This window comes from Bos indicus x Bos taurus, chromosome X (assembly GCF_003369695.1).
Source record: "Bos indicus x Bos taurus breed Angus x Brahman F1 hybrid chromosome X, Bos_hybrid_MaternalHap_v2.0, whole genome shotgun sequence".
Classification (NCBI taxonomy): domain Eukaryota; kingdom Metazoa; phylum Chordata; class Mammalia; order Artiodactyla; family Bovidae; genus Bos; species Bos indicus x Bos taurus.
The window spans coordinates 6,966,832-6,983,048 of record NC_040105.1 but is presented as its reverse complement, the minus strand read 5'-3'; the positions used below and the strand labels follow the sequence as shown (position 1 = coordinate 6,983,048).

Sequence of the window (16,217 nt, the reverse complement as noted above, 5' to 3'; positions counted from 1 at the left end):
TCTGTGTCTGTCTATGTTAGTCGCTCAGTCGCGTCCGACTCTCTGCGACCCCGTGGACTGTAGCCCGCCAGGCTCCTCTATCCATGGGATTCTCCAGGCAAGAATACTGGAGTGGGTTACATTTCCTTTTCTGGGAGGAATCTTCCCGATCCAGGGATCAAACCCACATCTCCCACATTGCAGGCAGACTCTTTCCCGTCTGAGCCACCAGGGGAGCCCCGAGCGTCTCCGAGCTCTGCACAAGCACCAGGCAGCTTGCACGCCCTGTCCGATGTGTTTTACTCCCCGTCGGGTTGGTAGTTGATGACGGGCATGGAGCAGGTCTCCATTCATGAACCCTGGCTCAGAGTTCATGGTGGATCTCAAAGGCATTCCACTCTCTCAGGTTGCCACCAACCTGTAACATCGGCCCTGGGGACGGGGACACTGAACTCGGTACAGGGTAAGCCACCTTTCTTGGTAGGAAACTCCTGAGTGGCATGGTTACCATCTGCCCCATCACTGTGCTCCTTTGACCAGAACCCGGCCTTCTACAATGGCCAGCGCAGCAAAGGACGCTGGTTCAAGAAAACCTCTGTGGTCCCCAAAAATGACATACAAGACAGGAGACCAGTGGATGCGTCAAGACGCCCCCACTCGGTACTGTCAAGAAGTACTGCTGCTGCTTGTGGAAACTCCTCTCAGACTCTTGGAAAAGACAAGAGTGAGAAAATCCACACTGTCTCGGGGCAAGAAAGAAAATGAAACACCCCCTCCCAACTTCCTAAAGTCAACAGAGGTCAGGAGTACTGAGCAAACACTCACCCACGTTCCTCAGAGGAACCCAAGTCCCAGACCAGGGCCCGAGGACCAAGAGGCCCACGTCAGCTCATCGACAACATTCCCACAAACTCCACCCTCCACTCAAACCACAGCATCATTTCTCCTCCTTTTCAGAGCTCCTCAATGTGACCAGTAAAAAGGATCTCTAAGTGCCAGCTGCATTCAGAATGACTGAGGGCGATGCTGACCCCCAGATAAGCTGTACTTGTAGCTCCATCCATGGGGAAACAGGATGCTATCAGTTAACGTCCATGTGGCACTGTCTTCGGGGGTAAAATAAAGTTCAGGGACCTCCCCAGTGGCTCAGTGGTAAAAGAATCCACCTGCTGATGCAGGAGACACGAGTTCGAAGCCTGGTCCACAGAGATCACACATCCTTTGGAGAGACAAAGCCGGGACGAGGCAACTACTGAGCTCGAATTCCATGACAAGAGAAGCCCCTGCTCGCTGCTGCTAGAGAAAGCAAGCGTGACCGCAGGGAAGACCCAGCACCACCAAAAGGCAAGCATTTCAAACGGGTAGAGTCAAGACTCGACAGAACTTTCCTGGGACAATGGAACAGCCATACTCTGCGCTGTCCAGGGTGCTAGCAGCCTGCCCCACAGGGTGCAATGGAGCAACAGGTTGTATTGCATTGTCATTAACTTTTGACCTGTGGTGGTGGAGAAGACTCTTGAGAGTCCCTTAGACTGCAAGGAGATCCAACCAGTCCATCCTAAAGGAGATCCGTCCTGAAAATGCATTGGAAGGACTGATGCTAAAGCTGAAACTCCAATCCTTTGGCTATCTGATGCAAAGAGCCGACTCATTGGGAAAGACACTGACGCTGGGAAAGATTGAAGGTGGGAGGAGAAGGGGATGACAGAGGATGAGATGGTTTCATAGCATCACTGACTCAGTGGGTATGAGTTTGAGTAAACTCCAGGAGTTGGTGATGGAAAGGGAGGCCTGGCATGCTACAGTCCATGGGGTCTCAAAGAGTCAGACACGACTGAGCAAGTGAACTGTGACCCTCATGCTGACCCTCTGGCCCTTGGGGGGCCGGAAAGTCCACAGCAAGTTAAAAATCCAAGTGACCACTGGAGGGGGTGGGAGGTCGTGGGGGTCCTCTCCGTTTTAGTCCCAGCTGCCAGAATGCGGAGCAGGGTCAAGGCCGCCAGGGGGCGGGGCGAGACGGGGGCACATGTTCACATCCAGGAAGGATGCACGGGACCTTCCGGCAGTTGCAGGGAGCCCTAAACAGGGCAAGAAGGTAGGGAGAGACACTACCTGGCAGCATTCTCGTCCTGGATGAGCAGAGGGGGCTTGTCCGTCAGCTTCTGCGGCGCGAACTGCGGCGACGGCGAGCGCGAGCTGTCCATGGCGGAGGTCTGCAGGGGCCGGAACGGGGCGGGAAGCAGCGCCTCCCGCCAGGGCCGGGCCGTGGGCTCCTCCACGCGCCGCGTGCTCCGCGTGTCCACCGCCTCCGAGGAGGCCACGGAGGTGTGAGGCCGGCTGGGCGTGTCCCCTGGCGGCGGCCAGAGCTCGCGCTTGGGCGGCTGTGGCCTCTGTAGGGCGGGTCTCCGGGCTGTCGCGGCGGCGCTCAGGGGCCGGGGCTCCTGCCCCTGGGCGGGTGGCTCCAGGGGCGTGCGCGGCTCCAGGTACCGGTAATCGCGAGGGAGAGTGCCCGCCCGGCCGCGGGCCTCCAGGGACACCTCGGGCCCTTCCCTGCTGCCAGGGGGTTCAGAGGTTTGCCGGGGGTCCCGCGGTGCTCCTGGGTGGTCCTCCGAACGCTGACCATCTGCTTGTCTAGGGGAAGCAAGGAAGAAGAATGAGCCAAGGGTTCCTGGGAACTCTCTCCTCCCCAAACCCGACTGCGCCCTTCTGTGAAGGGCATGGTAACTTCCCTTCAATGACTTTAAGGAATTAAATCCACCCATGTCTGCCCACGCCAGTCCCCGCTGCAATTGCAAACGGGCAGACATCAGGTGCAAACACACATGAGGCGGTACTACTCTGGCACGTCATACCAGAGAAGAGGAGGTACACAGACGGCGCACACACATGGGCACACACACTGCCATATGGGGGCAAAATACAATTCACACAAACATTAAACAAAACATGGGTGTGAAAACACTCAAACGGTGATATGGAGAAATACTCACTTCACACTGCAACAGTATTTTTATGGGACTTATTTCAGGAAATTGCCATATACAAAGGGATAAAACCTTTTTTGGGGAGGGAGAAGGAAATGGCAACTCACTCCAGAACTCTTGCCTGGAAAACCCCATGGAAGGAGGAGCAGTGGGGTTGCAAAGATTCGGACACGACTGAGTGACGAACACTTTCACTTCTCACCCATTTCCATATCCAGTTCTAGCTTTCCCTAACACATACTTAACGCATACACACACACACACACACACACACCCTGGGAAAACACACGCAGGCATTCTGTACATGCATATGAAAGTGAAAGTGAAGTTGCTCAGTCGTGTCTGACTCGTTGTGACCCCCATGGACTGTAGCACGCCAGGCCTCCCTGTCCATCACCAACTCCTGGAGCTTGCTCAAAGTCATGTCCATTGAGTCTGGAATACCATCCAACCAACTCATCCTCTGTCATCCTCTTCTCCTCCTGCCTTCAATCTTTCCCAGCATCAGGGTCTTTTCTAATGAATCAGCTCTTTGCATCAGGTGGCCAAAGTATTGACACTTCAGCATCAGTCCTTCCAATGAATATTCAGGACTGATTTCCTTCAGGATGGACTGGTTGGATCTCCCTGCAGTCCAAGAGACTTCTCAAGAGTCTTCTCCAACACCACAGTTCCAAAGCATCAATGCTTTGGTAGCCGTTCCCTTCTCCAGGGGATCTTCCCAACCCAGGGATAGAACCCGGGTCTCCCACATTGCAGGCAGATGCTTGACCATCTGAGCCACCGGGGAAGCTGAAGCTTTATGATATATATTGTACATGCATATATATATATGTCTAGGCCATAATTAAAGCTCATGGGTGTTACAAGAACCAAACTCCCAACAAATGAGCCAGCCATGCGTCTGCTGCTTTGTCCTGAAACACTCTTCTGGCCTGAGCCATCAAATGAGCCTCGGATGGACCCTTCCGTCCACTGGAAGAGCTGTCTTCTGTTGAGACGACCTCAGGGCTGTTAGAGGAGACTCCACGAGATGGCAGTGATCAGCCAGCCAGCAGGCAGAGCATAAGCGCAAGAGGAGCTGTCACCTACTGCCTGACGTGCGGGACGGGATAGTTCTGCACACACACCCAGCACCCGCTCAGCGCCCAGGAGGTGCATCTGCTCTAGACCTTGCCATTGCAGCCGGCCCCACCCCATCCAGGCGGCTGTGCTGAGAGCTGAGTTCCCTAGGCATGTTTCTCTTGCTGTGTCCTCAGGAGAAAGGTTCCTTCCGGGTTCCACGGCTGGTCTACAGGAGACCACCGACTTCCTCCCCCAAGTTCCCCAGCGTCCCCTGTCGTCTAGCGGGGGCCGGACTCTGCAACTGTCCTGCTCGTGAGCCCAAAGACAGCAGCTCAGAGGGTTCGGTAACTGGACGAAGACATCAGATCACCAGTCACCCCTCGGGACCCCCGCAAGTGGGCAGGTTTGTTCTCCACTTTCAGCTTAATTGACTTCCCTGGTGCCTCAGATGGGTAAAGAATCTGCCTACAATGTGGGAGACCTGGGTTCAATCCCTGGGTCGGGAAGATCCCCTGGAGAAGGCAATGGCAACCCACTCTAGTACACTTGCCTGGAGAAAATCCCATGGACAGAGGACCTTGGTGGGCTACAGTCCATGGGGTCGCAAAGAGTCGGACATGACTGAGTCACTTCACTCACTTCCTGATTAATAAAATATTAACTCAGCTTAGGGAATTTAGTTTAAAACAAACAAGTTAAAAAAAAAAAAAAAAAAAAGCCAGGTAATTCCCTGTGGTCCAGTGGTTCAAACTCGGTGCTTTGACTGCAGAGGGCCTGGGTTCATTGCTGCTCGGGGAACCAAGATGCCACAAGCCACACGGGGAGGCCAGAAAAACTAACCAAAATAGGCATTATGTTGAGAAAAGAAACGTTCACACATTGAGCAGTCTGGCGAAGTCAGTCTGCTGAAATGAGAGTTAACTTGAATGTTCTGCCAACTCAAACAGCCTAAGAAAGGTACCCTTGTATGTCGGCATTAAATACTAAAAGTAAAGGGCAGGCGGCAGTTGTAAGGTGAAGTCTTTCCTGCTGGGTCCAGGGGTTAAGAATCTGCCCGCCTATGCCCGGGACATGGGTTCAATCCCCGGGGGGCCGGGAAGATTTCACCTGCCATCGTGGGGCAACAAGGCTCGGGGGGCCACAACTACTCAGCCCGGGGGTTCCTCGACAAGAGAAGCCAAGTGTCACACCTAGAAAGTAGCCCCCCACGTCGCCGCAACTAGAGAAAGCCCATGCAACAACAGAGAGCCAGTGTAGCCAAAAATAAAGTCACTGATTTTTTAAAAAAAGTTATCCAAACAGCTTGAACGATGCAATGGATGGTTCAGAGGACAATACACAGTCCAGCAGGTGTCTGCTTACAAAAGATGGAACAGCCTTTAGACAACAATCAGAGGAGGGTGACTCTTGGCTCAGACATCCTGTCACCCACTGTCACCTCTGGCCAGCCAGGGAAAAGCCAACATAAGACATAATAGACGTAGGTTCGATCCCTGGGTCGGGAAGATTCCCCTGGAGGAGGGAACGGCGCGCGCACACACACACACACACAAATATTACTTAGCCATGAATAAAAGAATGAAATGATGCCATTTGCAGCAACACGGATGGACCTGGAGATTAACGTACTAAATGAAATAAGTATGCCAGAGAAAGACAGATACCGTATGATATCACTTACATGCGGAATCTTAAAAAATGATACAAACAGACTTACTTATAAAACAGAAACAGACTCACAGACATACAAAACAAAATTAAGATTACAACAGGCCACAGCGGGGATAAATCTGAAGTCTGGGATTAACAGATACACACTAGGATAAACAACAAGGACCTACTGTATAGCACAGGGAAACTGTATTCAATACCTTATAATAATCTCTATGTATAACTGAATCCTTCTGCTGTACACCTGAAACACTGCAGAGCAACTATACTTTAATTTAAAAAAAAAAATCTAACCCTAACCAACCATCCCCTGGGGTAGGAAAGGGTAACCCACTCCAGTATTCTTGCCTGGAAAAGTCCATGGGCAGAGGAGGCTGGTGGGCTACAGTCCGTGGGGTGGCAAAGAGTTAGACACAACCAAGCATGCACACATACAACCAGCCACCAGTGTTTAGGTTCCTCCAAAAACTAAAAAAGCTAGTGTATGACCGTGTCATCCCACTCCTGGGCATATACCCAGAGAAAAACATGATTTGAAAGGATACACACAGCCCAATATTCATTGCCCCACTACTGACAACAGGCAAGACATGGAAGCACCCTGAATGTCCACTGACGGATATATGTGATACATATATACAATGGAAGATTATTTGGTTTAATGAAACGATGCCATTTGCAGTCAGACAGAGAAAGAAAAATCTCAAAAATGATATTGCTTACACGTGGAATCTAAAATAAAAATGGTACAAATAAACTGATTTACGAAACATAACAGACTCACAGACTTAAGAGAACGAACTTAGGTTTACCAGGGGGAAAGGGTGGGAGAGGGACAGACCAGCTGGGAAGTAGGGATGGACATGTACACACAGCTATATTTAAAACGGATTACCGCCAAAGACCTACTGTACGGCCCAGGGAACTGTTCAGTATTCTACAGCAACCTAAATGGGAAAAAAGAATTTGAAGAAACAACAGACACACGAACGTGTATACCGAATCACTCTGCTGTATACATGAAACTAACGCATTATTATTAATCAACTATGCTCCAATATAAAATTTAAAAAAAAAAAAAAAGGCCCCACTGTCAGCAGGAAGACAAACTGTAATGCACATAAGAAAAAATACAAACGTGCAGATAATAACACACGAAGAACTCTGCTAATCACCAAGGAAATGCAGGTCAACAATGAAACACACTTGCCTGTCAAGTCACAGATTTGAAAAAAAATTTTTTTTTTAATTTATTTATTTGGCTGCCTGGAGTCTTTGTGGTGGCATGCAGGGTGTTCAAGCGCTGTGCACGGGCCCTCCAATTGTGCTCTGGTTTAGCTGCTCTGAGGCAGGTGGCACTCAGTCCCCCGACCAGGGATTGAACCCGCGCCCCCGGCATGCAAGGCAGTTTCTTAACCCCCGGACCACCAGGGGAGTCCCAAATCTTTTCCAGAAGACTGCTTGGCAATTCCACGTCCAGACTGTCCTCCTAAGGAAATGAATGAGAGCAGGAGTATTTCACCACGTACGCCTGCTGCGGTATTACTTTCCACTGGGAAAGACTGGGAACACATCCCTACAAGTCCACGGTGTTCCCACTGGGCGGCCGGATCTTAAGAGTGCCAGGCATCACAGGTGTACAAGGATAAAAACGCTGTTTACATCAAGTATATAAAGGTGATCACATGTCCCAAAGGGGACACACTGCTCTCTCTGGATGTGATCCTGAGGACAATTTTCACTGTCTTCCTTCTGCCTTCCAGGCCTTCCATATGTTTTTATATTTTATATATTCAAATTTTGGGGGGCCATACAACTTAGCATGTGGGATCTTAACTCTTCAACCGGGGATCGAACCTATTCCCACCTGCAGTTGAAGGTGAGAGTCTTAACCACCGGGCTGCCAGGAAAGTCCCTCTGTTTTTAATAAAAATGTTCTAATATTAGTAACACAGATTTTTGTTTCTTTTTTAAAGAAGGAAATGTTACTAAAGACTACAGAACAGCCTAGGGAACCGTACCCCCAGATAAATATGAATCCTGGCTCTCAAAAACAAACCTCAAGCTTATGAAATAAGGGGCCACTTTTGAACTCTGGGAAACTGTGTGGGAAAACATATTAAAATAAAGATAGGGCTTCCCTGGTGGCTCAGACAGTAAAGAATCCATCTGCAATGTGGGAGACCTGGGTTCGATCCCTGGGTTGGGAAGATCCCCTGGAGAAGGGATTGACAACCCACTCCAGTATTCTGGCCTGGAGAATTCCCTAGCCTGGTGGGGGGCTCCAGTCCATGGGTCAGACAGCACTGAGCGACTAACACTTTCAGAAGAGCGTTAGCATCTCTGTAAACTAAGAGAAAACCATCTGCTTTAAGCGTCTCCCTTTTAGCACAATGTAGGTGACCCCAAAGTTTTGAAAATACCGTATCTCAGAATATTGTCTGATTGTTACTCAGCCGAACCATATTTAGAAACAGGTTATTTACTCAATAGGGCTCAGAAATTTATTGTACATGAAAATTTTACTTTATTCCTACATGTCTATCAGTCATATGCACTTATGTGTGCATGAGTACATATACTTACACGCTTGTGTGAATACATATATAACATGCATGCGTGTATACATATAGATGCAGGTGTGTCTGTATGTATACGTGTTAAATACTTTCCTTGAATTTCCAGTTATTCTACTTAAAAAAATTGTACACTTTATCATTATTATTATTGTTATTATTCTGGCTGAGTCACAAGGCATGTGAAACCTCAGTTGCCTGCACCAGGGACGGAACCCACACCCCCTGCCTTGGAAGGCAAAGTCCTAATCACTGGACCACCAGGGAAGTCCCATTGTTATTTTATTGTGAATGGCCTCCAAATATGTGTAAGAGCCCACTGGCTGGACTTTGTTAACAGTCCTTAAATAACACAGGGCATGTAAAGCTGCACCCAAGAGAACTTCATTTGCTAGCAGCTAACTTGATCACAGAACAGCTAAGTAGGTGTATCTGGCAAGCACGCTTGCAATGCATCAAGCACCTCTTGCAGACAGAAAAGCCCAGTCTGCTGACAAGAGCCCATTTTATCAATAATCGGATCTCAAAGAAAACACACACACACACGTGTGTGTGTGTGTGTGTGTGTGTATGTGTGTGTATGTGTGTGAGATATAAGTCTTCACTCACATGAATATTGGTAGCAACTGACCGCAACAAGACAACCCAGGAATCTGGATGTGTTATGCAAGGGGAATTTAAGCTCCTGGCTTCTCTCCCTGAGAATCGAAAATGATCACGGCTGAATGGATCCTTAGAAATCATTTAACCCCAACTCCCTATTTCACGGATGAAGAAACAGAAAGTCACATCCACGGGGGCTTAGGACCTGTGTCCGCAGTCTCACAGCCTGCCTAAGAGGGGTCCGTATCTGTCTCGCCGCCCCGGAAACCCACGTGACAATTCCTCCACACTGTGCTGCTGGTGCGCTGGCCCTGGGACATGACAGCAAGTGAGAGAAGCAGGTCTGGCATCCGAAACAGGTCGACACACAGGCTGTGCTGGTCTGCAGGACCTTTCATCACGAGGCGTGCTAGGAGCCAGCAGGAATCCCCACCCAGACGAACGTCCAGCCACACGGCACGCGAGAAAGCCCCATTAGGAAGCTGTGTGAATCCACACCGCCGTATTTGCAATGGATGACCACCAAGGACCTGCTGCGCAGCACCAGGAACTCTGCTCAGGGTCATGTGGCAATCTTGTGAGGTCCAAGATGTATAGGTGAGAAGCCTTTGTGAACCTCTAAGGAATTGAACCTCTGGAAGGAAAGTCAGAAAACACAACTGGGCACGGACCGGGGAGAGGCAGGCTCACCCTGGTGGACACAAAACACCAGCTCTTTGTTGCTAGTGCTTCCCCACCTACACCTTGCTAAATTTTCATCCGTACAAGAGGAGGAGAATTCAAGGCAGTGAGGAGTAAAGCAAATGCATGCTGAGGGCCACACGGAGTAGTAGCTTCTCCAACCTTCAAAACCCCAACGCGGCTCGAAGAACAGTCAGTTTATGCCAAACACCCACCCGTCAGCATACGTGACAGGGTCACATGTCACCCCAGCTGGGCAGGACAAGCCTTATCCAACTTGTATGGTCAACACCCATATGGATGGTCATTTCTAATACTCCTTTTAAAAATATTATTTTTAATTGGAGGATAATTGCTTTACAACATTGTATTAGCTTCTGCTGGACAACAATGTGAATCAGCCATGTGTATACATATATCCCCTCCCTCTTGAACCTCCCTCACTTCCCCCTTCCCCCATCCCACCCCTGTAGGTCATCACAGAACACCGAGCAGAGCTCCTTGTGTTATACGGTAGCTATTTCACCCATGGTATGGTATACATGCTAATACTCCTTTAATAAATGGCTTTTCTGTGTTTCGTTCATGCATTCACGAATGACAATATTCCTGCAAATATTTTCCCATAAGTGGTATATGTTTGTTGGGTTCATGTGTGTGCATGTGTGTGTGTACGTGAGAAAGACGGAAAGGATGAAATGTCTCTCCACTATGCTTGACAGAAAGAAGCACAGAGATGTCCAAGTTTCTACCATCCGGAAAATATGCTTCTGCAAAGTAATGATAAAATATATATATTTCTAATATACACCCTCCAAGATTCTGGTTTCCAAGGGAAAAGAAACTATGTCTATACCATTCATCACAACTCGACCCAATCTTTTATTTATTTTATGACTTGGTAACATATCATTTCCCCTTCATTCATTGTGTAGGTCTTCAGACAATGTATACGGCAGCACGTTGTTATGAACGCTGCCACGTAGCTTTCTGAAAACCTTCCTCCAAACCCCCTTTCCCCTTGACGGTTCACCTAGGCATGACCACCACTTCAGGCACGATCCACTTTCAAGAAGACTCCCACCCAGGGGAGTCAGTTCCTGCAGACTCAGACTGCGGCAGTTTCTCTGTGAAAAAGGCATCTTCCCGCCACACACACCAAAGTGTGCTGGAGCAAAGCAAAACCGTTTCAATTACTTAGAAATATGGCCAAAATGAGTAACACCTTTCATTTATCACAATAAAAAAAAGGCAAAAAAACCCCCCAAAAAACCAATCCCACAGCATATATGCAGCAAAACCCCGTAAAGACTGCATGTCTCTCGATGGGCACAATCAAAAAAGAGCACAAATCCAATCATTGCAAAATGCTCACAACCAACCTCAAGCACTTTTCTCTATTTACATTTTATTTTTTTCACTGCAATCAGCAGGCTAGGAGCGAATTCACCCACCAAGCACTTTTTTTCATGACTCAACACGCACATCTGATTTCCCTGCCTTTTCTTTCCCCCCATTCTGCTGCGGCTGACTCACCATTTCCTTTCTCCATCCATATTCAAAGCCTCCTGTTGTGAAAATGCTTATTTCTTACTGTTATGGAAAAAGAAAAAAGGGCACAGCAAGCAAGTGTCTTCATGCAGGGCTGGCGCCCTCCAAGGCTTGCCTCCTGGGGGACCCCTGGGGACCCTTGGGCAAGGGAAGCAGGTCTGCAGATCCCACTGAGGCGCTCGCCCCCCCCCCCATGCCAAGGGCTCCCAGTCACCCCGGCTCGCCGTCAGCAGCACAGTCCCAAGAACGCACATGTCTACGGGCGCGCGCACACACACACACTACAGGCTCGCGTGCCTGCACGCAGACTGAGCTCCAGCGGACTCTGCACCCCCCATCTGCACGATTTAACCATCCGGCAGAACAATACGCAGGGAGCCCATCTGCCGGTCTCCCCCAGATCCAACCCCCACCCACAACCCGCTCCCTTACCTCCCGCCCCGACCCCCGGAGCTGGCAACTTGCTCTTCAAAGCAGGAGAACAAACGGGGCGCGAGCAGCTTGCAAGCCCGGAAAAGCAGCCTTGCCCTGAAGACACCCGGAGATGGGGGTGGCGGGGGTACCCGGCTGGCTTACCCGCGCTCCGCCCTCCGCGAGCGCGCCTGGCGGCCTGACTGCGTCCGCTGCCGCCTAGCGATGGACAAGTCCACGCAGGCTCCCCCGGGGCCTCCAGGCTCCCCGGTGACTTCACTGGCAAATCCCAAGGCCAAACCCCCAAAGCCTGGTCCTCCTGGAGCCTGTCTTCCTTTTTATCACTTCAAAGTGATAGGGGGAAAAAAAAAAAAAAGCTCTGTCCACTCGATTGCGCCGCGTTTTATCCTCTAACTTGTGCCCGTTCAATCTCACAACCTTAAGGTCAGACGGAACAATGAAGTTGAAAAAAAACAAAACAAAACCAACATTCAATAGCCCATTTCGCGTCTATCTGTGTTTTGGGGGTTTATTACACACTCGGTAGGAATGCGATCAGAACAACTAACAGAGTGTCTCTGGAAGTTTTACTGCCTAGAAGGCATTGTGTGCAGACCACCAAGGGGTCGCAGGCTGACCCTGACCCAACCCGTCCCTTCACAATGATCTATGTTTAAAGCCCCTACACCACCCTCCCCAGACAGCCTGAGACCCTGGGTGCTCACCACCCCTCAAACACTCAGGAAGTGCCCCCCACCAGGGTCCCTAACAGCCCCTTCTCACACAGACTACCTTGACCCTCTCCAGCCCAGCACTTACCCTTCAGGTCCAAGGTTCACCACCGGCTTCAACCTCTTCAAAATGCACCCCAATTAACTTTCCATTCTTGCTCAATGAAACAAACAACCCACACCACTTTCAATATCCCCTGAATTGTGGCTGTTTTTGGCTCCCCTGGTGGCTCAGACAGTAAAGAATCACCTGCAGTGCAGGGGATCCGAGTTCAATCCCTGGGTTGGGAAGATCCCCCCACCCCCAGAGAAGGGAATGGCAACCCATTCCAGTACTCTTGCCTGGGGAAATTCCATGGACAGAGGAGCCTGGTGGGCTAGAGTCCGTACAGTTGTAACAAGTCAGACACCACTGAGAGACTAACACACACATGTGGCTATTTTAACTAAAGGTGACTTTCTTTTTGCACCTACTTGATCTTAGACACTGTGCTGCTCCATTACTGTTACACACATTAAACTTTCACATGAATCTGCAAGGAAGGTCGTTGGTATGTTTATCTCCAGGCCAGCATACTAGTGAGTGAAAGTCACTCAGTCGTATCCAACTCTTTGTGACCCCATGGACTATAAAGTTCATGGGATTCTCCAGGCCAGAATACTGGAGTGGGTAGCCTCTCCCTTCTCCAGAGGATCCTTCCAACCCAGGGATCGAACCAGTGTCTCCTGCATTGCAGGCGGATTCTTTACCAGCTGAGGCACAAGGGAAGCCAAATAATGTATTAATTAAGTATGCTATTCACCCCCACTACATTTTAATAAAATAGAATTAACCCACTGAAATAATGTCGTAATGTCACAGTAAGTTGGGAATTGCTGAGGCAAGCCACAAACATCAGGAAGCAAACTAAAGACAGGTGGGCATGAAAGAATTCTGATGGTGACAAGGCAACCAAGTACGTTAAGTAAGTCTATGCAGATGCTGAATATAAAAGTTAATATCTGGGAACTCTGGGGTTTTCACGTAGCTGTTTAGTCGCTAAGTCATGTCTGACTCTTGTGACCCCTTGGACCAGGCTCCTCTGTCCATGGGATTTTCCAGGCAAGAACGCTGGAGTGGATTCTCCTCCAGGGGAATCTTCCTGACCCAGGGATCGAACCTGGGCCTCCTGCATTGGCAGGCGGATCTTTACGGACTGAGTCACTAGGGAAACCATGTTGAAGGGAAGACTAGTTATTGGGACGTTATTAGCAAGCTTAGCTGGCTTGATGCAACCACACAGAAAAGAAGAGAGTGGATTTGAACCTGTTTTCTCCCCCCAAAGCCCACATTCTTCACACTTGTTTGTTTTTTAAGTAATTTTATTTATTTGTTTTTGGTGGTGCCGTGTTTTCATTGCTGCAGACTTTCTCCAGCTGCAGTGATCTGAGGCTACTCCCCAGTTGTGGGGTGTGGCCTTCTCATTGCAGAGCATGGGTTCTATGGCACACGAATTTCAGCACTTGCAGCTCCTGGGCTCAATAGTTGTGGCTTAGCTGCTCCGCAGCATGTGAGATCTGCCTGGCTAGGGATCGAACCTGTGTCTCCTACATTGACAGGTGGATTCTTTACCACTGAGCCTCCAGGGAGGCCCCTGCACACTGGTTTTCATCTCCGTGTATTATTTTACCAAGCCCAGGACCCATCACTACCCGAGGGTGCCATCCACCCAAGGCCAGCCGCATATCTCAGAGCAGAACCCAAGGCCGTCCATATTAACAGGCATCCACGAAGAGCCTAGTGGCTTTCCTGGGGGCTTCTCTGGGGGTCCAGGGGCTAAGACTCCATGCTCCCAAGAAAGGGACCTAGGTTCAATCCCAGATCAGGGAACTAAGATCCCACATGCCGTCCCTAAGAGTTTGCATGCCCCCCACTAAAGATTCCACATGCCACAGTTAAGAGCTGGTGCAGCCAAATAAATGAGGTTCACACATGACATTTACAAGCTAACTCGAAATGCCGTGAGGAAAGCTACTCCAACACTTCCTTTCAGAATGCTTTTAGATTTACAGAAAAATTACAAGAGGAGAACGTTCCCTACACCCGTTTTCCCTGCTGTCAACACATTAGTACATTTGCCATAAGTGTATGCCACAATTAGTACAATTGGCATAATTGCCATTAGGACGTTTGACTACGTTGCTAAGTCGTATCCGACTCTTTGAGACCCCTGGGACTGCAGCACGCCAGGCTTCCCTGTACTCTGCTATCTCCTGGCGTTTACTCAAACTGAGTCCACTGAGTCAGTGATGCCATCCAACCAACTCATCACACTGCAGACTTCGTTTTGTATACTGCCAGCCCCAACCCTAGACTTGCCCGTTTCTCCAAGGAGCCCTGGATCTTTTAATGGAAAAGCAGAGACATCACTTTGCCGACAAGGATCCGTCTAGTAAAAGCTACGGTTTTTCCAGTAGTCACCTTTGGATGTGAGAGTTGGACCATAAAGAAGGCTGAGCACCGAAGAATCGATGCTTTCGAACTGTTGTGTTGGAGAAGACTTGAGAGTCCCTTGGAGAGCAAGATCAAACCAGTCAATCCTTAAGGAAATCAACCCTGAGTATTCATTGGAAGGACTGATGCTGAAGCTGAAGCTCCAATACGTTGGCCACCTGATGCAAAGAACTGACTCATTGGAAAAGACCCTGATGCTGGCAAAGACTGAGGGCAGGATAAGGGGGTGACAGAGGATGAGAGGGTTGGATGGCATCACCGACTTAATGGACATGAGTCTGAGCAAGCTCTGGGAGATGGTGATAGACAGGGAAGCCTGACCTGCTGCAGTCCATGGGGTCGCAAAGAGTCAGACACGACTGAGCCACTGAACTGAACAGAACTGAGCCACACCCAGCCCTTCAGGGACCGTCCACACCTGCTCCCAGGTCACAATGGCAGAGCTGTCTGCATGCTGGGAACACTGAGTTCCCTGAGGGCCAAAGTGTTTACCTATCTGATCCTTTGCAAAGCTTGTTGACCTCTGAGCTAGAGCCAAGACTCTCAGACTGGAGTCACACAGGACCTTGTTTCTTTTTTTTGTTTCCAACCTCCCAACAAAAATTTTACACCAAGTGGGTGTAATTAATTTACATGCTCACAGTCAATATGTAGAAATTCTATTGATCTACACAGAACACATGGTCTCAGCTGGGTTAGATGTGTGACAATTTAATGAGTGAAAAGTAGCATTTTTATTGCAGTCTTTCTTTTACAACTGTATTCAAGGGCAGCTGATTTACCATGCTGTGTTAATTTCTGCTGTATAGCGAAGTGATTCAGCTATACATATAAATACATTCTTTCATATTCTTTGCCATGAGGGTTTACCACAGGATATTGAATACAGTTCCCTGTGCTCTACAGTCAGTTCAGTTCAGTCGCTCAGTCGTGTCTGACTCTTTGCGACCCCATGGACTGCAGCACGCCAGGCCTCCCTGTCCATCACCAACTCCCAGAGCTTGCTCACACTCATGTCCATCGAGTCAGTGATGTCATCCAACCATCTCATCTTCTGTCGTCCCCTTCTCCACATGCGTTCAATCTTTCCGAACACCAGGGTCTTTTCCAGTGAGTCAGTTCTTCGCATCAGGTGGCCAAAGGACTGGAGCTTCAGCATCAGCCTCAGTCCTTCCAGTGAACATTCAGGACTGATCTCCTTTAGGATGGACTGGTTGGATCCCCTTGCAGTCCAAGGGACTCTCTCAAAGAGTCGTCTTCTCCAGCACCACAGCTCAAAAGCACCAATTCTTCGGTGCTCAGCTTTCTTTATGTGCTCTACAACAGGACCCTGTTTATCCATCCTGTATAGAATAGTTTGCATCTTCTAACCCCAAACTCCTAATCCTTTCCTTTCCCACACCAACCTCCTCTGTAACCACAAATCTGTTCCCACACAGCATCATTTTATATTACTTAAAAAAAAATTTTT

At 49.2% G+C, this 16,217-nt stretch overlaps 1 protein-coding gene across 9 annotated transcripts in view; it reads right to left on the bottom strand.

The window, feature by feature from the left end:
* Positions 1-16,217, bottom strand: part of SHROOM2 (shroom family member 2) — a 141,088-nt gene that overhangs the window by 19,206 nt on the left and 105,665 nt on the right. For 5 of the 9 annotated variants that reach the window (XM_027533603.1, XM_027533604.1, XM_027533602.1 and 2 more), the window contains one exon: positions 2,092-2,610. In XM_027533603.1, the coding sequence (XP_027389404.1) occupies positions 2,092-2,610 (519 nt within the window). Of the gene's footprint in view, positions 1-2,091; positions 2,611-6,594; positions 6,647-11,542; positions 11,780-16,217 lie in introns of those variants that run through there. The other 4 variants (XM_027533606.1, XM_027533610.1, XM_027533607.1 and 1 more) reach the window with 4 other exon arrangements.